The sequence below is a fragment of the Leguminivora glycinivorella genome, chromosome 12 (genome assembly GCF_023078275.1).
Source record: "Leguminivora glycinivorella isolate SPB_JAAS2020 chromosome 12, LegGlyc_1.1, whole genome shotgun sequence".
NCBI lineage: Eukaryota > Metazoa > Arthropoda > Insecta > Lepidoptera > Tortricidae > Leguminivora > Leguminivora glycinivorella.
The window spans coordinates 3,301,323-3,328,455 of NC_062982.1; the positions used below are offsets into that span (position 1 = coordinate 3,301,323).

The 27,133-nt window shown below is 38.7% G+C and overlaps 1 protein-coding gene across 1 annotated transcript; it reads right to left on the reverse strand.

The window, feature by feature from the left end:
* Nucleotides 1–200: 200 nt before the first annotated feature.
* On the reverse strand, nt 201–26,366 carry LOC125231781 (UDP-glucosyltransferase 2-like). The gene is made up of 4 exons (XM_048137352.1): nt 24,542–26,366; nt 3,200–3,419; nt 1,040–1,259; nt 201–614 (listed from the first exon to the last, which is right to left on the reverse strand). Exons 1-4 carry the CDS (start codon nt 25,352–25,354, stop codon nt 356–358), a joined length of 1,512 nt encoding a protein of 503 aa, XP_047993309.1. The 5' UTR covers nt 25,355–26,366; the 3' UTR covers nt 201–355.
* Nucleotides 26,367–27,133: the final 767 nt, after the last annotated feature.

The following is a 27,133-nucleotide window of genomic DNA, read 5'->3' on the forward strand; positions in this document are numbered from 1 at the left end:
AAAAGTTTTGTGTTACACTCGGGTGCAAATGTATTTTACTTCTCGTGTGTTAAAAAACTCGCAAGTTCAGGATTCTATTCTCGAACCACTCGCTTCGCTCGTGGTTCAACTATAGAATCCTTTCACTTGCTCGTTTTTCAATTCCACACTCGGCGTTAAAATACAACTTTGCCCCCTTGTATAACAAATAACTATTCCCTTAAAGTCCATATCCATTGTTGAAAGTGAAGCTACGTTGAAGTGGCATGGAGAATTGAATGTCCCATATCCTCTATTACTTAAAATGTCACATCTCTACCTACTTGTAAAACAGTCTATTTGATGCCCAGGCACAAAACATAGACAACTATTACAATTAGGCAGTTTTGACTTTCACACTTCTAGTAAACACTTTATACAGCCCTAAAAGGGCTGCTACTAGACAAACGAACATCGCAAGCGCAGCGACTATAATGTCTCCATCGATGAAGGTGAGCCAGGTTATGCTCACGGCGGGAGCGCGCTGGCGCGTGCGGCGCCGCAGTGTGCGCTCGATCCACCAGATCGCGCGCTCTAGGGATGATTCTGGACGGTCCAGCATTTCCTCGCTTAGGAGCTTGGAGCGGGTGCGGTAACTGGAATCAAAAATAAATAAATACATTTATTTTTATCGTTAAACCAATAACTGATACCTATTATAGAACTTCTTACATAGATTGACTAAGTCCTACAGTAAGCTTAAGAAGGCTAAATAAGAGTTGATGTTGAAGATGTAGTATGCAACTCACGAATAATGTTGAACGAGATCGACGCTGTGTTTCGTCAATTTAAAATATTTAGTTCTGATTCTTTAACATTTGGCTAATATCCATAATCAAATTGCAACTTCGTTCACAAGCTCCTAAAAACCCCAATCATCTTACCCTTACCAATCATCGTTATCATCCTTCAGCTGATCATCAGTAATTTAATTCAACTCACTGATCTTCCGATTAAACCACGACCTCAGACCTTGGGTTATCTTTATTCCTTGGTAAGATATTATTATACACTAACTTACCCTTGATCTTTGATAATCTCCTCAATATTATCCTTTAGCTGATCATCAGTAAGCAAAGCCAGCTCCAACCTTCTTCCCACCCTAAGTCTCTCATATTGCTCAGCGTTGAACCATTGGTCCCCGAGCATGGGGAACGCTAGGAGTGGTACACCAGCCCGGATGGCCTCGTCTGTGGACTGAAGGCCTGCTTGCGTGATGAAGAGGACCAGCTTCTTGTGGCCTGGAAACCAAAGAAATATCCATGTAGACTATCAAATTGAATTAGCAATTACCAAGCTCTAAACCATCATCTTTACACCTTATAGGCATGTTACAGATCCGTGTTGACATCCAACCCGAAAATGTTACCCTATTCCGTACAACATAGACTGCTACTTGCCTATAAAATGTTCAAATCCATACTTAATATTATAAATGCGAAAGTAACTCTCTGTCTGTCTGTCTGTCTGTCTGTCTGTTACGCTTTCCCGCTTAAACCACGCAACCGATTTTGATGAAATTTGGAACAGACAATCTTTAGACCCTGAGACAGAACATAGGCTACTTTTTATTTCGAAAAAAAGGGATGAAGGGGTTGAAAAAGAGGTTGAAAGTTTGTATGGGATTTCTTAATTTTAAATGATAAAACCATGAAACTTTATGAAATAAAACTATGGAAACGGATTAAATCGCGTATAATGAATTTAAAATACATCCCGACGTTTCGAACTCTTTACAGCGTTCGTGGTCAACGGGTGACTGAGGAAAAATTAAAATGTGCAAAAGCTACCCACTTACAAGAAATATTAACGAACCATGACCACAAATAATATAGATTTCTAAGGCAGGTTCACACACTATTAATAAAGCCAGTTATACAATATTCAAAAAATTTTACCATTACTCTGTTAAAAAATAATTAATTAATTAATCTACACAAAATTGACAAAGAAACAAACTGCAAATGTCCAACACCATACAACACAAATGCCTCACAGCCTTCGTCGTGCTTGTTCCATTATCAGATGTACTACTGGATCCCAAGCCGGTGGTAAAGTAAAGCCATCCTCTCTATTAAAGTTTGGATATTTCTTGATCTCAATGGCCTCTCGCAACATTCTGGGTATATATCGCTTCTCCTTAGCGAGAACCAGAGGCTTGTCAAACTTTATAGCATGATTGACTTTATCCATGACATGTTCAGAGACTGCAGACCTTTGCCGACGGTGCTTGACATCCGCTATGTGTTCCTTCACCCGTGTGGAAATGCTTCGTTTCGTCTGTCCCACATATGACAGCCCGCACTCACAGTCTAGCCTGTACACTCCCGCGCTTTGTAGAGGAGTTTGACATTTCACAGGCCTCAGGAATTGGGACATCTTCTTCATAGGCTTGAAATAAGTTTTAATAGAAGCCCGTTTCAAGATGTGGCTGATCCTATCTGTGACCCCTCTAACAAAGGGGACAGACGAAACGAAGCATTTCCACACATATATTTATGTTTGATGTCACAATTATATTTGTCTCTGTTAGCTATTATTTCTCCTGCGCTAACATTATATGTCTTTATTTAACCCAATGGTTGACTAGTAGAGAATGCCTTTTGGCATTAATTCCGCCATTTGTACATGTTTCTTCTACACGAGCTATGACTGTGTGCTAGGAACGCGCCTATTTCATATATTTGATCGGAGGTGTGCTGAAAGGGTCTCCACTCAGCTTAATGTCAAGATACCACTCAAGGATCTCGATGCTGGTCTTCCGTGGAAACCCTTCCGAGAGAGCGCAACTACATGCTAAAGTATATAATAGTGTTTATATATAGGTAAGTGTAAAACCTGAAATAGATACTATACACCAAAGAAAAAGCGATCTAGCTCACTCTTATAGGTATAAACCAATAATAAGGTCATGGCACCTTCATAGTAAATGCCCAGATACTCACGCAGCAGGTCCCACTGCGGCAGACAACCCGCCGTCCGCACTTTATCCGGCAGCCCTGCCGGCGGCTCCTTCCACTTCCACAGCACGTCTTTCGGTAGTTCGTTGGGCAGTTCCTTGAACACTCGGTTGAACACTGCCATCCCCTCCAGTAGAAACGGTACTTCTAGGTCTGACCAGTTGTCAAATGGATTCAATCATGCCAAAGACTTTCGAAATTACGTAAGTCCAGATACTCACGCAGCAGATCCGACTGCGGCAGCCACTCCGCCGTCCGCACATTGTCCGGCAGTCCGGCCGGCGGCTCCTTCCACTTCCACAGCACGTCGTACGGCAGCGCCCGGAACACCCGCACGAACACCGCCATCCGCTCCGGCGGGAGCAGGGACGGATCCGTGTTCGTGCCGAAACTCATGTAGATGACCCCGTGCTTTGATGAGTCCATCCAGGATTGTAAGTCCTGGAAATGTCAAAGGTAGAAAGTGTCTTGAGAAGCTCACGACGGGCCTACGGCCTAATCATTCGCCTGCCTAAATCCCAGTCATTTGAGGTCTGCGCGGCATGTCCTCTTCTATACACCTCCCTATCGCCCACCATCTCATCATTTATTTGTTTCCGTTTCATATCGTCTTTCACTCAGTCCAACCATCTTTTCCTCGGCTTTCCTCTCGATACTTCCTTCGACATTCTTCAAAATACTCATCCCTTCGCATTACATACCCAGACCATGCTAGTCGATCAAAGAAAGATGTTTTTGTTAATATGCATTCTTACAGATTCATGTCGCTATACGCCACATTAAAGCGTTTAAGGATTTTGGGAACGTTATAGTGTTGTATTCCTGCCGGTGAGTAAGGCTGCCAGAGCTCAACGAGGGTGCGGTGTGTTGGTGACGGAAGGACCTATGGAACTAATTTGTTCCGTCTATTTATTTATTTATATTGTTCGGAGAACCAACAGCTATTAATACAGAAAGGTTAACGTAATTAGGTTACAAAAAGCCAATTACAGGTTCCCACCAATAGTAACATACTGGGAGTTATTAGGTGGTTTACACTATCACATTGCAATACTAAGCAACCTACTTAATCTAACTAGATTGTAAATAAAGAGTTTGACAAATAAAATGAAAAAAAAAAACTAGATTTTAAACAAGACAAAACAAAAAATATCATACTTAAATGACACACTCGCTTTAAAAAACTACAGTTATAACTATTGTCCTTTGAGTCGTCGGCAACCCGAACCCTCCTTAGAACTTGTACACTCCTTTTTGCTGTGTACTTAACACAGCAAAAGGGAGTGTACAAGTTTCTAATGGGTTGGCAATGCGCATATGACACTCCTTGAGTTACAGGCGTCCATAGGTTACGGTGACCGCTTTCCATCAGGCGGACCGTGTGCTTGTTTGCCACCGACGTAGTATTTAAAAAAAAACGTATGAAAAAATTCGCACACATCCAGGATTCTGTTAGTCAGAGTCAGAGCGGATGGACCAGCGGTCGCAGGTTCGAGTACTACTACTGGACTACTGGAAGTGTGAATATTTTCATTTATTCTTTAATTTTAAAATATGCAGTATCATTTGCAGATGTTTCTGTATGATAAAAATAGTTTATTTTCACTCGTCACCCGTTGACCACGAACGCTGTAAAGAGTTCGAAACCGTTTTCATGTTTTTATTTCAAGTTTATTTTAGTTCATGTTAGCGAATTCATGATCGTGACCAACCATATCGTCCCCTTACTGCAAATACCGACTATGTGCAAAAAAGTGATTTTGAGATAATGCGATTTTAATGTTTGAAGGTACGATTTCATATGAAAACATGAAAAAAATTACTATTTGTATACAGCATTCTACAGCCCGTATTGTGTTGTTTAATACTTAATCGTAAACAATATCCAGGCTTGATTTGATTGCCGATAAAACTACGATTTAAAAAAAATAGTAGCAAACTTAGTTGGTTTTTCCTGTAGAAATAAAAATTTGTATATTTCTCTTATTAATACATATAAAGCAGTGTTTCCCTTTGATTAAGCTTTGCTTTTAATACACTTTACTTATGATTTGCAAAAAAAGAAAAAATATACAAAAGTTTTGAACTTATTTCAAAATATATTAAATATTCTCAATGACATAGGCGGTTTTAGTTGCAGGAAATATAGCTGCTCTAATTTTATGTTACAAAACTTCACTTATCATTGTCAATTTAACTGGTACATTTGTAATAAAAAGTTTTTTAACATTACTAACCATTAATAATACTTTATTTATGGTTTTGAAGAGTTATTCTCAAAAAAAAAATTTTGAAAAAAATCCTCTTCAACCGGTTTTAGGAGATTTTTCACAAAATACTTTAACCGATTTCAGTAAAATTTAACAAGAAGTAACGCAATAGCATTCCCTTGAAATCACAAAAAGAATTTTACAAATCTGTTAATGCGTTTTTGGGTAATAGCATAATATGCATAGGTACTTACTACATACTAGTTCACTGTCTCAGCAATCCGAAGTCCGCCATAATTTATGTTCGAAATTTCACTATCTACACTGTTACATTTAGTATAGGTAAATAGTTTTTGTACGCTCAATAACCTGAAGTAATAGTTTATTTAAAGTTTTGTAGTATTTACGCCAAAGTCACTAAAATGTAGGCGTAGATGAGGTAACAAGTAAGAAAAAGTAATGTGTAACGGTAATTACATAGCTTTCTGGGGCGATTTAAAGCAATCATGTTTGCAATATTCTTACGCCCCCAGTTACATGCAGTGTTTTTCATCACACTTGCAATAAAAAGATAAAAAAGTATTTATGGTAGTCCAAAATACAAATTTAAACACTCTTTTGGGAAAAAGTTTTTCTTTTACTCCTGATACGCCTTCGTGCGATTGCACACTTACTGCGCAAGAGTGATAAAAAGTTATTAAACAACATCTTCATCGCTGGTGGAATTCGATACAAACACGTCCGTAACACGGCTGACAATGCTAGACTAACTAGGTATTAAGTGATTGGAAGCACTCATGGTACTATTTAGTTACGATACCTTTGTCAAAAAGTCTGCGTAAGTCCATCTTCTTGAACGCAGAGATAGCTAGTTGTTTATCGAGCTTTAGACCGAGATAGAAATATGATATGATACATTAAGAGGTTTGAGGTGGTTCTACTGAACTGGAGTTTAATTTGTGGCGTTGATTTTCTTGCCTTGTGCTACGTCCAGATCTCGATATGAACTTAAGCCTAGTGACCACTAAGCTCGCCGAGTCGAATCTCATTAATTCGCCTTCTGCATTTCTTATGAAACTACGTCCATTAGCGACGCGTCGAATCGGATTCATCGTTCATTGTAAATGTATGCAGGGCTCGATTCGACGTGCCTCGACTCCACCTAAGTGTCCTCAAGACTTTATTCAGCCTTTGTGACAGAGATTTAATACCTAAAGGGTACCATAAGTGGTTTCAACCACTTAATACTGCAGTTGGTGAAGTGGTACACAGTTGTGACATCTGAAGTCTACTCGTACCGTAGGTATGCTAGTAAGTAAAGTAAAGTAAAGTTTATTCATTGTTAACTGTGTACATAAGATGGTATGATATACAGGAAATACAGTATCAACAGTGCCCATTTCGAGCGTACAATATTCTTAAAAACTACTGACTATATTAGCTTACTGGCTAACTTATAATTATTACCCGGTATATTTCAGAAAAAACTCATTTAGGTTGTAGAACATCGTATGAAAAACGAAGCTTTATTTAAGACAAACAATGGGTTATAATTATGTATAAAGAAGAGAAATATGCAAACATTTATTTCTACAGGAAAAACCAACTAAGTAGGTATTCGACTGTTTCATTAAATCGTATTTGATCGTCAACTAAATACATTCTGAATATATATACGACAAAGTAGTAAACAAAAAAATATAGGGTTTAAAATGCCATACACATAACGTAAATTTCTTCATGTTTTCATATAAAACGTGCCTTCAAACTTTCAAACCGCATTATCTCAAAATCGCCTATTTACACATAGTCGGTATTTGCAGTAATAGACCGTTATCCTTTCCTTCGTCACATCACATGCAAAACCAATTATAGTCCCTATACAACTTTTTGGTAGAATGAAATTGCTGATGTTTGTAAACAAACATCTTCTGGAAAAACATCTTAAAGACATTTGGTGTATTTAGCCTGGCTTAAAATAAAGAATTTTGTTGATAGTTTTATTTGCAAAAATCAAATATGTACACATTAAACTTTTTTGTAGAACATAAGATGGCTACTTTAACAAAATGTTTAAATGCAAAAAAACACTATACACCATTAAAAGGTTCTACTTGGCGGATAAAGCATAAAAGTTTATATTAAATATTCATATTACATTCTGGCAGTTTATAATGCAACAAATTGACCATTAAGTAACTTTATGCGGAAGCTATCTTTTGAATGCAGCGTCGTATCAATACATGGGTTTTAACATATTGTAGCCCTTGAAAATCTTATTCTATAGGTGCTAAAAACTCGATTTCGTCAAAAAGTCACTTAGTCGGTATTTGCATTAATGGGACGAAATATGCTCGTTCAGGTGACGTCACACATATCGTCCCATTAATGCAAATACCGACTAAGTGACTTTTTGACGAAATCGAGTTTTTAGCACCTATAGAATAAGATTTTCAAGGGCTACAATATGTTAAAACCCATGTATTGATACGACGCTGCATTCAAAAGATAGCTTCCGCATAAAGTTACTTAATGGTCAATTTGTTGCATTATAAACTGCCAGAATGTAATATGAATATTTAATATAAACTTTTATGCTTTATCCGCCAAGTAGAACCTTTTAATGGTGTATAGTGTTTTTTTGCATTTAAACATTTTGTTAAAGTAGCCATCTTATGTTCTACAAAAAAGTTTAATGTGTACATATTTGATTTTTGCAAATAAAACTATCAACAAAATTCTTTATTTTAAGCCAGGCTAAATATACCAAATGTCTTTAAGATGTTTTTCCAGAAGATGTTTGTTTACAAACATCAGCAATTTCATTCTACCAAAAAGTTGTATAGGGACTATAATTGGTTTTGCATGTGATGTGACGAAGGAAAGGATAACGGTCTATTACTGCAAATACCGACTATGTGTAAATAGGCGATTTTGAGATAATGCGGTTTGAAAGTTTGAAGGCACGTTTTATATGAAAACATGAAGAAATTTACGTTATGTGTATGGCATTTTAAACCCTATATTTTTTTGTTTACTACTTTGTCGTATATATATTCAGAATGTATTTAGTTGACGATCAAATACGATTTAATGAAACAGTCGAATACCTACTTAGTTGGTTTTTCCTGTAGAAATAAATGTTTGCATATTTCTCTTCTTTATACATAATTATAACCCATTGTTTGTCTTAAATAAAGCTTCGTTTTTCATACGATGTTCTACAACCTAAATGAGTTTTTTCTGAAATATACCGGGTAATAATTATAAGTTAGCCAGTAAGCTAATATAGTCAGTAGTTTTTAAGAATATTGTACGCTCGAAATGGGCACTGTTGATACTGTATTTCCTGTATATCATACCATCTTATGTACACAGTTAACAATGAATAAACTTTACTTTACTTTACTTACTAGCATACCTACGGTACGAGTAGACTTCAGATGTCACAACTGTGTACCACTTCACCAACTGCAGTATTAAGTGGTTGAAACCACTTATGGTACCCTTTAGGTATTAAATCTCTGTCACAAAGGCTGAATAAAGTCTTGAGGACACTTAGGTGGAGTCGAGGCACGTCGAATCGAGCCCTGCATACATTTACAATGAACGATGAATCCGATTCGACGCGTCGCTAATGGACGTAGTTTCATAAGAAATGCAGAAGGCGAATTAATGAGATTCGACTCGGCGAGCTTAGTGGTCACTAGGCTTAAGTTCATATCGAGATCTGGACGTAGCACAAGGCAAGAAAATCAACGCCACAAATTAAACTCCAGTTCAGTAGAACCACCTCAAACCTCTTAATGTATCATATCATATTTCTATCTCGGTCTAAAGCTCGATAAACAACTAGCTATCTCTGCGTTCAAGAAGATGGACTTACGCAGACTTTTTGACAAAGGTATCGTAACTAAATAGTACCATGAGTGCTTCCAATCACTTAATACCTAGTTAGTCTAGCATTGTCAGCCGTGTTACGGACGTGTTTGTATCGAATTCCACCAGCGATGAAGATGTTGTTTAATAACTTTTTATCACTCTTGCGCAGTAAGTGTGCAATCGCACGAAGGCGTATCAGGAGTAAAAGAAAAACTTTTTCCCAAAAGAGTGTTTAAATTTGTATTTTGGACTACCATAAATACTTTTTTATCTTTTTATTGCAAGTGTGATGAAAAACACTGCATGTAACTGGGGGCGTAAGAATATTGCAAACATGATTGCTTTAAATCGCCCCAGAAAGCTATGTAATTACCGTTACACATTACTTTTTCTTACTTGTTACCTCATCTACGCCTACATTTTAGTGACTTTGGCGTAAATACTACAAAACTTTAAATAAACTATTACTTCAGGTTATTGAGCGTACAAAAACTATTTACCTATACTAAATGTAACAGTGTAGATAGTGAAATTTCGAACATAAATTATGGCGGACTTCGGATTGCTGAGACAGTGAACTAGTATGTAGTAAGTACCTATGCATATTATGCTATTACCCAAAAACGCATTAACAGATTTGTAAAATTCTTTTTGTGATTTCAAGGGAATGCTATTGCGTTACTTCTTGTTAAATTTTACTGAAATCGGTTAAAGTATTTTGTGAAAAATCTCCTAAAACCGGTTGAAGAGGATTTTTTCAAAATTTTTTTTTTGAGAATAACTCTTCAAAACCATAAATAAAGTATTATTAATGGTTAGTAATGTTAAAAAACTTTTTATTACAAATGTACCAGTTAAATTGACAATGATAAGTGAAGTTTTGTAACATAAAATTAGAGCAGCTATATTTCCTGCAACTAAAACCGCCTATGTCATTGAGAATATTTAATATATTTTGAAATAAGTTCAAAACTTTTGTATATTTTTTCTTTTTTTGCAAATCATAAGTAAAGTGTATTAAAAGCAAAGCTTAATCAAAGGGAAACACTGCTTTATATGTATTAATAAGAGAAATATACAAATTTTTATTTCTACAGGAAAAACCAACTAAGTTTGCTACTATTTTTTTTAAATCGTAGTTTTATCGGCAATCAAATCAAGCCTGGATATTGTTTACGATTAAGTATTAAACAACACAATACGGGCTGTAGAATGCTGTATACAAATAGTAATTTTTTTCATGTTTTCATATGAAATCGTACCTTCAAACATTAAAATCGCATTATCTCAAAATCACTTTTTTGCACATAGTCGGTATTTGCAGTAAGGGGACGATTTTTTCTTGATGTGTCCGAGGTCAGTTTTTTTGTATACTTTTTTGTTTTATACTGAGTTTTAATATATTATGCTAATCACTAAGCGTGATTTGTCGTCAAGGCCAGACCGGTCATCGTAATTATGTTTTTTTCAGCAGAACCTTTGTTAAACAAGAAAAATAATAATAGCAAAGTTCGCATGACTTTGTATATTATACAATTACAGTCACTACATCATCTAATGATAAGGTGAGTACTAAACGATTCTAAATATGTGCTATTTGCAATTGTCATTGTAAATAATGTTATGTTATGTTAAAACGTTTAGATAAACGGTGTAGTAGCTAGTTAGCTAGGTACTTATAGATAGGTAGTTACATACTCGTATATTATTTAAATTGCTTCTGGCAACGGGGTAGACACATGAAACTACTCAATTTTCAGCGCCACTCTTAGCAATTTTATTAAGGGTCACTTGTACTTCCCGCTTAACTCAAAGTCAGTGGGCTGTCAACTGTCAAATTCTATATAAAATGGGGGGTTAACCTCGGCTTAACCCTCTATTTTCGGTAGTGCAAGTTACCCTAAGGGCCACTTGCACCAACGAAAATGGAGGGTTAACCCTCCATTTTATATGGAATTTATCAGATGACAGCCCACTAACTCTGAGTTCAGTGCAAGCTGACCTAAGAGGTTTAAAGAAAAAATGTGACAGTGACAGGTTGCTGGTCTGTTGTCGCCTACACCACAATTTAGTTTTGAACCTTTAATAGTCTTCTACGATGTCTATGAGAGGATAGAATTATGATTTATTAATATACTCAAAATTATCAGTTACCATTAAATTTATATCTAGGCTACAAACCAAGCGAAGCATTTCGACACGGGTGAAGGAACACATAGCGGATGTCAAGCACCGTCGGCAAAGGTCTGCAGTCTCTGAACATGTCATGGATAAAGTCAATCATGCTATAAAGTTTGACAAGCCTCTGGTTCTTGCTAAGGAGAAGCGATATATACCCAGAATGTTGCGAGAGGCCATTGAGATCAAGAAATATCCAAACTGTAATAGAGAGGATGGCTTTACTTTACCACCGCTTGGGATCCAGTAGTATACTGTATATCTGATAATGGAACAAGCACGACGAAGGCTGTGAGGCATTTGTGTTGTATGGTGTTGAACATTTGCAGTTTGTTCTTTGTCAATTTTGTGTTAATTAATTGGTTAATTATTTTTTAACATAGTAATGGTAATTTTTTTGAATATTGTGTAACTAGCTTTATTAATAGTATGTGAACCGGCCTTAGAAATCTATATTATTTGTGGTCATGGTTCATTAATATTTCTTGTATGTGGGTAGCTTTTGCACATTTTAATTTTTCCTCAGTCACCCGTTGACCACGAACGCTGTAAAGAGTTCGAAACGTCGTAAACGTATTTTAAATTCATTATACGCGATTTAATCCGTTTCCATAGTTTTATTTCATGAGTAAGTTCGCGGTAACCGAAGACAATATTAGGCTACAAACACAAATAAATACCGATTAGTATAGAACACAATGTTGATGTCATGATTAGATTTGAAATATAGATTTGAGGATAAAATCTCTAAATTAAAATAATGATAAAAAACAGGTTTAAGTTTAATATTATGCATGTCACTTTCACCTTATTGATTTCATCGTGATTGCAATCAATTATGTACATCAATCAATACTGAGTTAGAAACAATAAATAAGATCGTGATCACCGATTAAAATATTACAGAGATATATCTATTAGTCGATACACACATTTTTTTTGTTCGAATACATAAATTATGTGTATCGACTAATAGATGTATCTCTGTTAATATTTTAATCGGTGATCACGATCTTATTTTATTGTTTCTAACTCAGTACTACTACTTAGGTACTTTAGATATTTTTGTGAAGGATAATTGATTGATATCCTTAACCTTCACAAAAATATCTAAAGTACCTAATGTCATTGCCAGTTGAGCTGACAGAGGGCGCTAAGGATAAACTTGACATTTTGCGTGAGTTGCGTGACAGAGTGGCGACGAGAAAAAGGTTATTGGACTGTGGGGCGAAAAATCAATAAAATAATTAAAAAATTAAAAAAACACGACTGCCCCCTTAAAGTGAACTGAAAAGTTAAAAATAAAATTTAAATAAGCCACCAAGACTTAGCAGGTTTATCATCTTGGCTGTATCTACATATTTCAGTCTGTACGTTAAATATTTCACTGCAGTTGCAGTCGGGGGACCTTTTTAATCAAGAGAACATCCAAAAAAGGACCCCCGACTGCAACTGCAGTGAAATATTTAACGTACAGACTGAAATATGTAGATACAGCCAAGATGATAAACCTGCTAAGTCTTGGTGGCTTATTTAAATTTTATTTTTAACTTTTCAGTTCACTTTAAGGGGGCAGTCGTGTTTTTTTAATTTTTTAATTATTTTATTTATTTAACACCCTTTAGTGACACAGACAGACTGCCTTAATACTCGTTTATTTAATTATTATTGAGATTCCTCAAGCGATTTAGTTCGTCCAGGGATTTTTGATCGTGAGGGTCCCTGATGAGCTTTCTTGGATCAAGGACGCTGATTGCCAGACCTTCTAATTTTTTGACACGACTCAGAGCGACGTACGCCTGACCCTTGGCAAAGATCTTGCTGCCAAGATCTACGACAGCTGTGTTGAGCGTGGTTCCTTGCAGCTTGTGCACGGTCACAGCCCAGCACAGTATCAGAGGCAGCATACGTCGCTCTACTTTTCCCTGTCCTCTCAGCGCATCGAACTCCGTTGTGGTAGTCTCAATTCTGACCCCCAAACCCACAATATTGTTGGGGATCGTCTTGTCGTCAAATTCCACAAATACTGCTTGAGGCAGCTCTCCGGGTTCGAGCTGGTCACGGCGCAGTGCGGGCCATTCGATTTTTTTTACGACTCCCATGGCCCCATTGACTAAGCCGTGACCAACATTTATGTTTTTCCGCAGCATCACTCGCGAACCCACAGCGATCTTTATCGTTTTTGGGATTCCTCCTGTTTTGTTAGTATCCGAGGATATAAAGTCTGCCTTTGGTGTTTGTCCGTAGGTTTTTGCCTCCAACGAGACGTCTACCGCCACAATATTATACATTACACAAGATTTGGCTAGTTCGTTGGTCATCATGCTATTGTAATCATTGACTTGTTGAGTTGTGGGAAATATACGAACACATTCACCGTCTGCAAATGGACTGACAAGCGGGATGCGACGGCGGTCCAACACCTCCAATTGCTGCATGGTGAGCTGACCGACACGCAAACTGTTCAGAATGTCCACAAAAGATGTGTCATCTGCCTGCCTCATATTTTGGGGCAGCTCGCAAAACGTAAACATCGCCCATAAGTTAACCTCCGATTCCAAATGTTGGGGCTGCTTGAAGCAGTACGCGCCGCCAGCGGATTTGGATACGGGGGGCAACTGCATCAGGTCTCCGAACAGTAAAATATTCACACCACCGAAGAAATCATTGTTCATCTTCAGCTGCTGCAACCTGAGGTGTACATTTCGAAGTGTAGTGTACGGAACCATAGAAATTTCATCTATGATGAGCCATTGCACTCCACTCCATCTTTGCCTTTCCCTCTGGAGGCGTTCGCCTGTTAAAAGGCGCATCGTTTCGTTTCTGCCTTTTTCGATTGGAAGGGCAAACGTGGAGTGTAATGTAGCGCCACCAATTAGCCTCGCAGCTACGCCAGTTGGTGCTGTGACCTTCACAGTTTTGCTGATTGAGTTGTTGGTGAGACGACATATCTGCTCTACTATGAGTTTGAGCGTGAAAGTCTTGCCTGTACCAGCACCACCAGTGACAAAAATCCTCAAAGGCTCACGATTATGTTCAGTGCGCAACAGCTGATCAGAAACGTTTTTGAACAGTTCTCGCTGTTGTATGTTCATGGAGTTAACAGCTGTCGCGTACTGTAGATCAGGCATGGAACGCATCTCAGCCTCATCGACCTCTTCGAATACAAAACCATCATTTTCATGCTCTTCATTAAATTCAACAATATCGCCCACATTTTCTTCACTGGACGTTGTGTTTGTATGAGCGGCCAGATTTTCGGCAACGACACGTGAAATTGCTTGCTGAATTTCTTGTTCCCATCTTGCCATCTCTTCTGCAGTACTACCCTCTTGTAGAGGACGGAGCAGTTCTTTTTTTGCAAAAAATGCCTCTTTAGCCGAATTATATCCCTCTTTTAATTCCCTTTCTGAACGAAATGGTACATGGGCCGCTAGAAGAGAGTAGTAATATGCTTCGGGGTCAGAATTTGGTGTGTAGTACCTAGTGCGCAACACGGCGGGTCGGTTTCGCTTCTTCATCTTCCCCCGGTTATCGAGCAGCGTGATTGTCCGCTGAGGTGCGCTGTCCTCTGCGGCGTCCTCGTAAGCGTCGGCGTCCTGGTCGTCTTCGGTGTAGTTGTTGCGCGTCACTGGCTCGTACCATACCGCAAATTCTCCCAAACTTAATTGCTCCAATGGAAGCGGTCTAGACATGTAGCGGTCGAATATATTTTGGTATGGTTCATTGGCACCGTCATCCACCCTCAACATTCTATACCGCTCTTCTGGGACGCAGGTATTGACGAATATCACTTTTCGGGAAGAATCGCGCATTTTTATATGGCATAACCGCACTGCGGCCTCACAAGCTGAAACTTCCCTGTGCGTCAATATGGCATTTTGCATAGCAAATACTTGTTTAGCCATACTGCCACCTTTCTCTTGCACTCGTTTCATGGCATCTTGAATACTTTTGGAAACGTCTGCTGGCTCGGATTTCGATATATATTTGGTGATATAGTACGCGATACCCGTTGCAGTGCCGCAAGGTTGAACGTCTATATTACCCTTCCACATGCGTAGCATACGTGGGTTGTAGTTGTTGATGTCCTCTTCGCCTTCTGCTCTCTTCAGAACATAAAACCGTCCACCATTGCGTACTGCCTCATCATCATCTAGTATTCGTGACCGTGGTGCAGGAGCTTTCGAAAACCCAAACCGGCAAAAGTTAGTTCCGTTTTTGTAACATGTATGAGTATGTTTATGCATCTGCACTCGTAGGATCAGTTCGCGCAATTCCGGGTCCGTGTTGTTGTCGGGTAAAGCGCAAGACACAACTTGGTCCAGAAGCGCAATTCCTTCATCGGTATCGAAGGGCGGCATGTCGGCACACCACACCACCATGTGCACATGAGGACTCCCTCGCAGCTGAAACTCGATGCGCCACCAAAAATCTACAATGGGCCGACCTAGTATGGGGTCGTCTTGCCGTTTTAGGTGGGTGAGAAAGGTGTTTAAACGTAGCATAAACTGCCTGCACAGTGTCACCGGGTACGACTCTACGAGGCGAAGTTTCTCTGGGAAAGAAAGTTCAGACACTGGAAATCCGGGACGCCCGTCTGCCGCCAAGAGCGCTACCAAAATATCCGGCCAGTGCAGATCATTACACGACAAAGTTATGTAAAAGTGTGGGGCACCTAAATTTCTCACCATAGCCATAAGATCCGTGAACGCTTTGTGCCAGTACGATTGCGTTCCGCGGATGTTGCGCATAACTAGGTGCACATTTTGAACGACGTTGGTGGGTTCCACTCCATCTTGACGTAACCGACCACACACAGAGACATTTTGCTGGGCTTTGTACAGCTCCACCATTGAAAGAGCAAAGAACAGGTACTCATTTGTTTGAAACCTCTCGTCGTGGCTCATGACGCGTGACTGGAAATAGTCCAAGGGCGTGATAGGCACTTGTCGGTGTTCTCTAAATCCATTTTTACCGTCCGGAAATAGTTTCACCCAGGCTAATTCTTCGGCTCTTTGTTCCCTGAGAATACTGACAGGCGGAGCTGTCTTCCGCTTTAACTCTCGCACGGGAATGCTGCGGTTCACGTCAATGTCGGGTAAAACGGTGTTTACGTCCGGCACGTCAGTATCGATGGGCATCAGGCTGGTGGTTACAATTTCGCCATCATTCAAACTTTCCAAAATGTCGACGCCAGCTTCATTGTTTTCATCGTCATCGCAACTAACAGCAACACCAGACGCTGCCGCAATAGATATTTCGTCGGGAGTGACAATGTTTTCCTGAGATGTTATTGCAGTTATAGAAAACTGCAAATTTCTTTCACTGCGCACGTTCAATACGACCAATAAATGTCGACACAGTGGTTGCTCAAATGCAAACTTCATAACAATTGCTGTTCCTCTATCACCAGCTACAAAACCTTTAGGCCCGCGCGAGTGAGAATCGAAGAGGTAGTATTCTGCGTCCCGTTTCATTATAGCTACTGCATATCCGGTTTCACATGTGACTATTCCTGATTCTGAGCTCGCAAAAAAATGGTGTACCGCGTCATCTATGCTACTAAAAGTTCCTGGTAGCATCAATTCTGGGGCGTCAGGTCTAATAAGACCAATGACGACATCCGGCTCGATGTGCACATTTGAGGTTTGCCCACCAATAGTCAAATTGGGTAACAGCTCTTCGGTATTTAGGTAGTTGGGTCTGTGTGGTAAACGGGCCATGCACTGCAGAAAGTACCCATCACCAGCCAACAGCACTCGATCTATGTCTGAGGAAGTCCAGTCGCGCACTTGCTTCACAGCCGAGTACGCGATTGCGGTAGCCGCGTTAGCAGTGCACTGCCGGCCTCGTGACTCCATGCTAAACCGATCACTACCCTGATGGAAGTGCCCTCTCAGTATTGATTTTTCATCATTGATCGGTTTAAAGTGAAGTGATGTTTCATTTCTTAGGGACGACTGCAAAGGTTGGGTCGGTGGAACGGTCACAGCTTCTATTATTTGCTCGTTAATACGGTCCTCATCTATTGCAAATATAACTTGCACGTTAGCGTAAAGGTGGTTATTTAAAACGAGCCATTCCAGTGCTTTTTTTATTTTATTTATATCTACACAATATCTTCGGGAACTAGTAACGTTTTCTAAAGTCTCCGCAACTATGGTAAGGCCTGCGTCGGAGGCTGCAATCGGTAGCTGTTCCGACAGCTCCTCTACCTGCTGCGCGAAAAGTGTAGCCTGCCCCTTAAAGCCTTGCTGACCGAACCTGCCGCCTAAGCGCACTACCTTCATAAAAGGCCGGACACGAGAAATGAGCCTCACCTCCATTTCATTTAAACACTGTAGCTCCGGAGGAATAGGAGCTACGCGCATGTTGTTCCAATATGCCGTTGGTGGAGTTTTGTGTTTTAGTAATGAATTGGCACATCTGTTGCAACACATAAAGATGTCCGGGTGATCATGTGGCAAAGGTATGTTCGTGCTAGCAGCGGATATACGGCGAGTCTGCTTTTCGTAAAATGTTTTGTCACAGCAAAAACACACGTGTTCAGGAATTTTGGAAATTTGTTGTTCGAAATTGGAATCATTATCAAAAATTTGGCGTCTGGAGTCATAATAATAGCGCCGCATGCCGGAGAGTCTTTCTTCACGAGAAGAAGGTGCCTCGTGTTCTCGTGATGACGCTGAGTACTCGCGGCTTTGTGTCAAGCGAATGGCACGTGCCGTAGGAGACTCGAGTTCGCGAATTAAAGCAGCGTGTTCACGCAACTGACTCAGTCTTGTCTCGCGTGCAGCGGGAGATTCAGAATCCCGCATCAGTGACGCGTGTTCACGCATCTGACTCAGTCTCATCTCACGTGCAGCGGGCGATTCTGAATCTCGCATCAGTGACACGTGTTCACGCAACTGAGTCAGTCTTGTCTCGCGTGTAGCGGGAGATTCGGAATCTCGCATGAGGGAAGCGTGTTCGCGTAACTGAGTCAGTCTTGTCTCACGTGCGGTAGGAGACTCGGAATCTCGCATCAGTGATGCGTGCTCGCGCATTTGCGTCAGTCTTGAATCGCGATCGTCAGGAGACTCGAGCTGACGCATCATTGATGCATTTATACTCATCTGACTCAACCTTGCCGAACGAGCAGACAAGGACTCTTCTAGGCGTATTTGAGTCATATGTAAGCGATGTCCAGCAAGCCTCACTTCTTTTTTTTGTTTCGTTTCACGCTTCAAGGCGGAAGACTTATTTATAGCAGATTTTTTAGAAATCACCTGTTTTTCCTCATTAGAAAGCTGGGAATAGTGTTCAGACATTCTATCCCTCGTATTTTTTAGCCGCCGTTCGCGAGCTCGCGGGGATTCATTTCTACGTTTGTCTGCCATCTGACGTGCTTTCTTTGTTTTACTTGAAAGGGCCATATTATAAGATTATAATGAAGAAGAAGTATTAACAGTGTCACAGTAACCCAATAAATAACAAATGTATTCGCAAGCAATAATCAAAGTCCATTAACAGTAAAGCCGAAAGTCGTTAGAGTCGTATTATTGAGTTGTAGTCGCAGTATGTATCAGTGTTCAAGCCGTTCAATCTAAAAGATCGTAAGTACCGAACATGACATGTCAAAGCATCGTGACATTATATACCTGCCAAGAAAAATTTCATTAGTGCGATTTAGAACATTTCGTTTTTTTTTCTTCATTGGTACGATAAAACTTATAAATCATATATATATCTAAGATCGCCCTTTAAAAACCTTTCTGTTGATACCCTACACAATAAGTTTGCGTAATTTATTTATGTACACGATTAGTTTACATTTTGAAAAATCTTGTCTGACTTGAAGACACATTAAATATATAAAATTGATATATTTCTGAAATCGCCTTTCAAAGCTCTTTATTTTGATACCCCACTCGATAGGTTTGCAAGATATTTTTTTCTAAAGTTTGCGAATTATGACGTACCAAGTCCGCCATATTGAATTTATTATAACGTCACATATCCTATGTTCATTGGGATGACGTAAGGATTCTAATGATATATAATTCGTCTAAATCGGTTATGGCATTCAGAAGTTATGGTGGAACAAAGAAACTCACATACATACATACTTACATACTTACAAACATGAACGCTGAAAACAATACACTCTTTTTTTGGGGGCAGTCGTGTAAAAAGTGGCAACCTTGTAGTGTCATCCCTTTCAATCATCAGACTGCAACTACGTGCCTAAAAGAAGTGATTAGCAATATTTTTATACTACGTCGGTGGCAAACAAGCATACGGCCCGCCTGATGTAAAGCGGTCACCGTAACCTGTGGACGCCTGCATCTCAAAGAGTGTCACATGCGCGTTGCCACCCCATTAGAAACTTGTACATTCCCTTTTGCTGTGTTAAGTACACAGAAAAAAGGAGTGTACAAGTTCTAAGGAGGGTTCGGGTTTGCCGGCGACTCAAAGGACAATAATAATTATGGATAACAGTGCTATAATGGAAGGGAAATGTTGTGTTCCTGCCGGTGAGTAAGGCTGCCAGAGCTCAACGAGAGTGCGGTGTGCTGGTGGCGGAAGGACCTAAGGAACTAATTTTTTCCGTCTATTGTCCTTTGAGTCGTCGGCAACCCGATCCCTCCTTGGACCTTGTACACTCCTTTTTGCTGTGTACTTAATGAAAATGAAAATGAAAATGAAATATGTATTTTTCAAGTAGGCATATAACAATGCGCATATGAAACGTCAAATAAAGCTACGCCGGCTCTAACCCTACGCCTCAGCCTCGAGAAGATTTCAGTCCCCCCTCAGTTGGGAGGGGGGTATCCACTATGGGACCGGCAAGAAACTCGGCGGGCAACTTCTTTTCAAAACATTACATCTTATAACTAACATGCATTAAATAACAAGATACAATTTAACATGCAAAAGTATTCATCAAAGAATATGAACAGACTAGGTACTCTATGGCAATTAATTTCAATAAATTATATTATTGCTTAATAATACGTCGTTCTTCTTCAGAGAAAACATATCAAATTGTCACAGAAGAAAAAGATAATATGAATCTCAATATCATTAAATATGTAATTTACCTACACAACATAAAATATAAAATATTTGATGTGCTTTCTTATCTGAACTGTGTCCTCTATACATAATACAATTATTTTAATTGCTATTCGTTTTTTGTAGTTTCTGGTTCGGGCCATGCATGTTTGTCTGTCAAATAGTCCTCGACTCTGTAATAAGCCTTTAACATCAATGATTTTTTTAAGTAGTTCTTAAGAGCTGGGAGGGGTAATCTCAAAGCAGTGTCAGGTAACTTATTATAAAAATGAATGCATTGCCCAACAAATGACTTCTGTACTTTACGGACACGAAACTTCTTTATGGCAAGCTTATTTTTGTTTCTAGTGTTATAATTATGGATATCAGAATTCTTAGTGAAACAGTCTAAATTCTTAACAACATAAATTATACTATCATAAATGTATTGGGAAGCTACAGTTAAGATATTAATTTCTTTGAAGAGTTCTCTTACTGATTCACGTGTTCCTAAGTTGTAAATAGAACGAATGGCTCTCTTTTGTAATACAAAGATAGTCTGTATGTCAGCTGCTTTGCCCCAAACCAGAATACCGTATGACATTACACTGTGAAAATAACTATGATACACTAGGCGAGCTGTCTCAACATTAGTCAGTTGCCTGATTCTCCTAACGGCGTATGCGGCTGAACTTAATTTGCTTGCTAGTTTCCTTATATGAGGACTCCATTGTAGATTTTTGTCCAATGTTAAGCCAAGGAACAGTGTTGTATCTACCATCTCTAAGCATTCATCATTCAAAAGTATTTTTGTATCGATTGGTTTAACATTCGGCAGAGAGAATCGAATACATTTGGTTTTCTTAGAATTAAGAAGTAAATTGTTGACAGTAAACCACTGCAGTACATCAGCTAACGTGCTATTAATTACATTGTAATCCGTAGATTTTCGGTCAACATTAAAAAGCAGTGATGTATCATCAGCAAAAAGTACTATTTCACAAAAGTTTTTTACTATACATGGCAAATCATTTATATAAACCAAAAACAGGAATGGACCTAAAATTGAGCCTTGTGGCACTCCTAATTGGACAACAGTCCCGCTAGAGCGAGTTTTGTTAACAACTACTGTTTGTGTTCTATTGCTAAGGTAAGAAGACATAAAGTTTAGGGCATTTATAGACAAACCATAATGTTCTAATTTCAAAATGAGCGTTCCATGATCCACACAATCAAAGGCTTTTGAAAGATCACAAAATATGCCAATTGCATCACAAGAATTTTCCCAAATATTATATATACGTTTAATGAGTACCGAAGCAGCATCGGTCGTGGAACGGCCCCTTGTGAAACCGAACTGTTTGCTTGTAAGTAATCTATGTCTGTTGAAGTGTCCCAGTAGATCATTTAACATTAGCTTCTCAAAGACTTTACTTAGAACAGGAAGTATTGATATGGGACGGAAATTGGTTATATCACTCGAATCACCCGATTTAAAAAGCGGTATGACTTTGCTACATTTCATAAGATCTGGAAAGGTGCCTTGTGAAATTGAAATATTATATATTACGGCCAAGTAAGGTGCTATTATATCTATGACATGACTAATTACTTTAACTGATGTTCCCCATAAGTCTTCCGTTTTCTTTAAATTGAGTGACTTGAATGTTTTAACAATATTTACTGAGTCTACTTGACTAAATTCAAATGAATTATTACATTTCTTAACATTAGCACAAAGTAATGAATGGGCTTGAGCCGCAGAAGAATGTAAACATTTTGTGGTGTTAACGGCTATGTTTGAGAAATAATCTTCGAATGCCGAGGCAACATCGCTGTTCGACATTATTTGTTGATTATCTGATACAATGTTGACTTGACAATCGCGTGATTTACATTTACCAGCTTCTTTATTTATAATACTCCAAGTTGTTTTCACTTTGTTGTCCGACACTTTCAATTTAGAACTAATAAAGTTTTTCTTGGCAGTTAAACACACTTTCTTGAAGATTCTTGAGTAGTTTCTTACATAGTCCAGGAATTCTGAATTCTTGTTCAGCTCTCTCTCACCATAAAGTTCATAAAGTCTTTTTCTACTTTTGTGAATACCTACAGTAGCCCATTCACTAAACTTTGTTTTAACTTTTGACCCACTAATAGATTTCACTTTGAAATTGTTATTAAATTGATTAAGAATTACATTGAAAACTTCTTGATACAAATGATTACAGTCATAATGCGAAAATGGTATTATAGACAAACTATGTTGAATTTCATTTTTGAATGATTCCAAGCGAGATCCAGTAATGGGTCTATATGTTATTGTTTGTGGAGTATCATGAATAACGTTTAAGAAAGCTGCCCTTTGGCCGCTGTGATTGGAATGAAAACAGTTAAATAATTTCTTATCTATACATTCACAGTTACAAAAAATATTATCTAGGCATGTTGCACTAGTCACACCTACCCGGGTAGGTTCAAGAAATAAATTAAATAAATTAAATGATTTAAACAAACAGAGCATTTTAACAGTATTACTAGATGACTCGAGCAAGTTAACATTAAAATCTCCACATACAATAACATGTTTTTGGCCCTTGCACACTAACTTCAGAACATTTTCCATTGTAGATTCAAATATGCTGAAGTCAGCTGATGGTGGTCTATAAACACATACAATAATATATCTGTCTAATTCAGCACATGAAATTTCTATAGTTCTTTCTATGGAATATTTTACAACATCTTTGCGCTCTTTACACTTCATACAATTTTTAACAATAATAAGGGAGCCACCATGAACAGCAGATTTTCTGGCAAAAAAACTAGCTAATTTAAAATTAACATAATCAAATATCAACTGTTCTTGTTTCAACCAATGTTCAGTAATACACATAACTTAGACATTATTACTATCTAAAAATAATCCTACTTCTAATTCTTTGCTGGAAAAACCCTGAATATTCTGGTGAACAACGTTCATACTCAGGTGTTTTTCCGCTGTCTTACAATCTAGTTTAAATGAGGCATGGGGTCCTTGGCTTTGTCAGCTGACTGAGACTTATATATAACACTATTACATCTATTTGGCTCAATATTGAAGGCCAATAACTCCACTAAATATACAAAAAATTTCTTTGGCAAAAATACCTTCCGTGGAGCTAGCATGAAGCGCTCAATGAATTTATTTAAGTCAAAGAAATGGTACTTTTTATTAACAGCTATGGCATGGTACATTAAAGAATTGTAGTAAGCTATCTTACAATTATAGTCATATGATACATTTTCTGCATAAGGTAGTGCACATAATATAATTTTCCCCACACCAGATTTTTCAATAACATTTAGAGTGGACATCAATTTATCTATGCTAAGCTTATCTACATTAAGACTATTTCCTAATAAAATTACTAATGTAGTACTGCTATCATAACATCCCTTTGAAATAAGGTCACATAAATGAGACAAAGTAATGTTTTGATAACAGTAATTTGTCACTTGTTGCTCTAACTGGTAGCTTAATAATGGGCCCATTCCTAACCCAATCTGATCTGAAAAAACAACAGTCTTACTGACTGCTCTAGGGGGCTGTTTAACTACTGCCGCATGCCTAGTTGTGTCGTGGGCCACATCGGCTTGAATAATCTTTGCTGGTGGCATTTGGCCACAATTACAATGTTTTCCATTTAATAATGCCTTACACCGCTCATCCAAATCTCTATTTTCTAGCAGCAATTTATTAAAAGCCTGTATGTGCTCCTCAACTTGTTTTTTAGTGGTCTCATACATGGTGGATACTGCCAAAAGCTCATCTTTCAGCCTGTTAATGTCGGCATTTAATTTCAGAAAATTTGATTCCTTGACTTCCAGGTCTGAATGACAGTCTTGAACCCTGTTTTTCATAACTGTTAATGTGTGTTTTAATTTACTATATTTTTTAATACATGCCTGGCCTTTGATCAGCTTTTGGGTTCTCCTAATATACCTATTAATCTTAATGTACTTTTTTAACTTATTACTACTATTAACACAGCAAAAGGGAGTGTACAAGTTTGTAATGGGTTGGCAACGCGCATGTGACAGTGACACTCCCTGCTTTCCATCAGGCGGACCGTATGCTTGTTTCCCACCGACGTAGTATAAAAAAAATGTATAGGAATTTTGTATATTTTGAGTAGGAGGACAGGAGTCGAACCTTCAATGGTATAAAACAACGCCTTATATAAATAATCTATGTATACAATTTCGTCAACTCACCTGAGGCAAATCCTTGGACGGTGCACAATTAAGGCTCCCCAAATGTATGACATTCGGCGGCACAGGACGATAGCCCTCGAACACAGGATCTATATTCACCATCAACAACTCCACGTTATTCTTCAACTCTTCCAACGGAGGCATATCCTCGCCAAACAAGTCACGAAGCATCGCGTCTTCTTTCTCTTGATACAACATCATTAACCGATACATCAGGTAGCGGTTGTATAACTCCGTAACCTTCTCCCATAAAGTAAGGTTAAAGATACGGGTTCGTAAGAAATCTGGGTACAGGATTGGGTTGACAGGAGCACCCATCACCTGGTAATTCTCATCCAGTCCCCCTAGAGAACTCATCAATATAACAGGCGCCTTGAAGACGTGAGACAGTGCCAGCACCGATCTCGGCCACGCTTCTGCGATCACTAAATCGAACTTTTCTTTGTCAAACACCTTCTTTGTAGCCTCACTTTTAATTTGCTTCGGGAATATTTCCAATATAAGATCAAACGCTGTATCGATTTGCGTGTATAAATCATTTCGCTTCCCGCTAGCAGTTTTGATGAAACGGTCGATCCATGGAGCGTAGGATATGTCATGAAGATCGACTTCTGTAAGATTCGGCGATGCCTGGTCCCGAAATGCTGGATCAGTGGTCAATATAACAACACGATGATGCTTCGCTAACTCTTGTGCTATTGGGCGGAACACCACCTGATGGCTGATAGATGGAGTTGGCACAACGATGAGAATTCGCGCGGTATCTCCGTATGCGCAGAGGCATATAAACACGCTTAGCCACCCGCCCGCCATTCTCAAGCTATATCACACAAATGCGAAGAATGCAAAACTATAATGCCGCTATCTGTGACAATGTAGTATAAAGAAACATAGTAATACCTGTATATTGTATAATTTCTGCCTTAGATGGAGGTTCGTTAGATGCGATTTTTCTTTGCAAACTTGACTCGTGTTGTGTGTTTGCCTCGAGAATAACCGGGCAGATTAAGATTACTAGGCGCTTGTGCGCTAGGTGCAAGGTTAAGCAGGTACAGTCGACACGCAACTGTGGGTACAGGTAATCATTTTAACAAATATTTTGATTTGTGTTTTTTATGTAGTCACACAACTTTTTTTTTTTCTGTAATATGACATCTTATTTCGATTTTTTTCAGGTACAGTCGAGTTCATAAATATGTTAATATTATAAAGAAACGGGCTAAAACCAGCGCTGGACACCAGTCTAGCATATGCTGAGCTTGCTACCCACGGCCAACATGACTCACTAATTTAGGTTACGCTTTTAAACAATAAGTTAGTACCGTAGAGTTGCGTATCTTCGCCTGGGTTTTGACACCTTTTCTAAAAAATCACCCAATTTGGAGACATTTTAGTCCATTCTGGCAAAAAAACTCAATTTAGTACTCTGAACCTTCAGTATAGTCCTCAAAAGGTTCGAATTTCATTGGTTAACTTGGTAATAAACGGGCTTAAAGGTGATAGGCGAAGATTGGGTGCCATTCCCTAACTTCGCCTCTGGCATGCTTTACCGCTTAGAATAAACTTTCCTGTGACTCAAACACGTTAAGTCGTATATCCTTAGAGTGGGATAAAATAATATGAACTCTAATCAGACGAAACTAAGTTCATTTTTGAAAAAAATGGGTAGTAGGCGAAGTTCGGCGTCGATCTGACGTTATTTCATACATTTTCTGTGAAGATGCTAGGGTTGCCAAAAGTTAACCAACTGGTCAAGTAAAGGAGAGTAATGGTTTTCAAGTAAAATATGTTGATTATTTCAAAAACTTATCTCTTTCCGCTTATTATTAACATTTTCATAATTGAGATCAAATTTACCTTTAGTTTTGATGTCAAAAATAGATAATATTATTCAACAAATTAATGTGTCACAACGAATCTGACAACCCTAAGGGTAGGCGAAGTTCGGCAACAAGATGAACGAAAACTACCTTCACTAACGTTTTATTCTATTGTAAATTCTATACGTAAGCTAGCCATTAAATAACAGTTCCATATGAAAGAGAAATAGTTGTAGCACATAGTAATGTGACAAATTTAACATTGGCTGCTCTGTATCACTTTATAAAATCAAAGTTAAAACACTTCCTTAAAAAAACGTGTGGTTGGTGTCGGACAAAAAACCTAACTGATCGTGAACTTTATGAAGTTAGCAGTAGTTTGTTCGGAGAATCTTGCCACTCACAAAAAATACTCTGTATTTAGCAGTTTTCTGTAAGGCTAGGACTGTAAATATTTAATTTATGGCAACTTATGTCTAACTCGGCGATGTTAGGTATCGCAGGCGAAGATACGACACTTTACGGTACAGTCAGCTGCATAGAAAAGGAGACGCCCTGCCAAACAAATTTGTAGGTATGCAAGGGTGTCTACTTTTCTCTGTAGCTGTCTGTACCTAACATAAAATAAGTATGTAATTTTTGTACTTAAGACCCCTTACTCCTTAGAGCGCTCATCAATTTCACGAAACGGCCATCGATAGATGGCGTTGGCGCTCGGTACGCGAGCACCGGCAACTCACCGCGCGTTTCAACGCAGACACTAATAATGTTG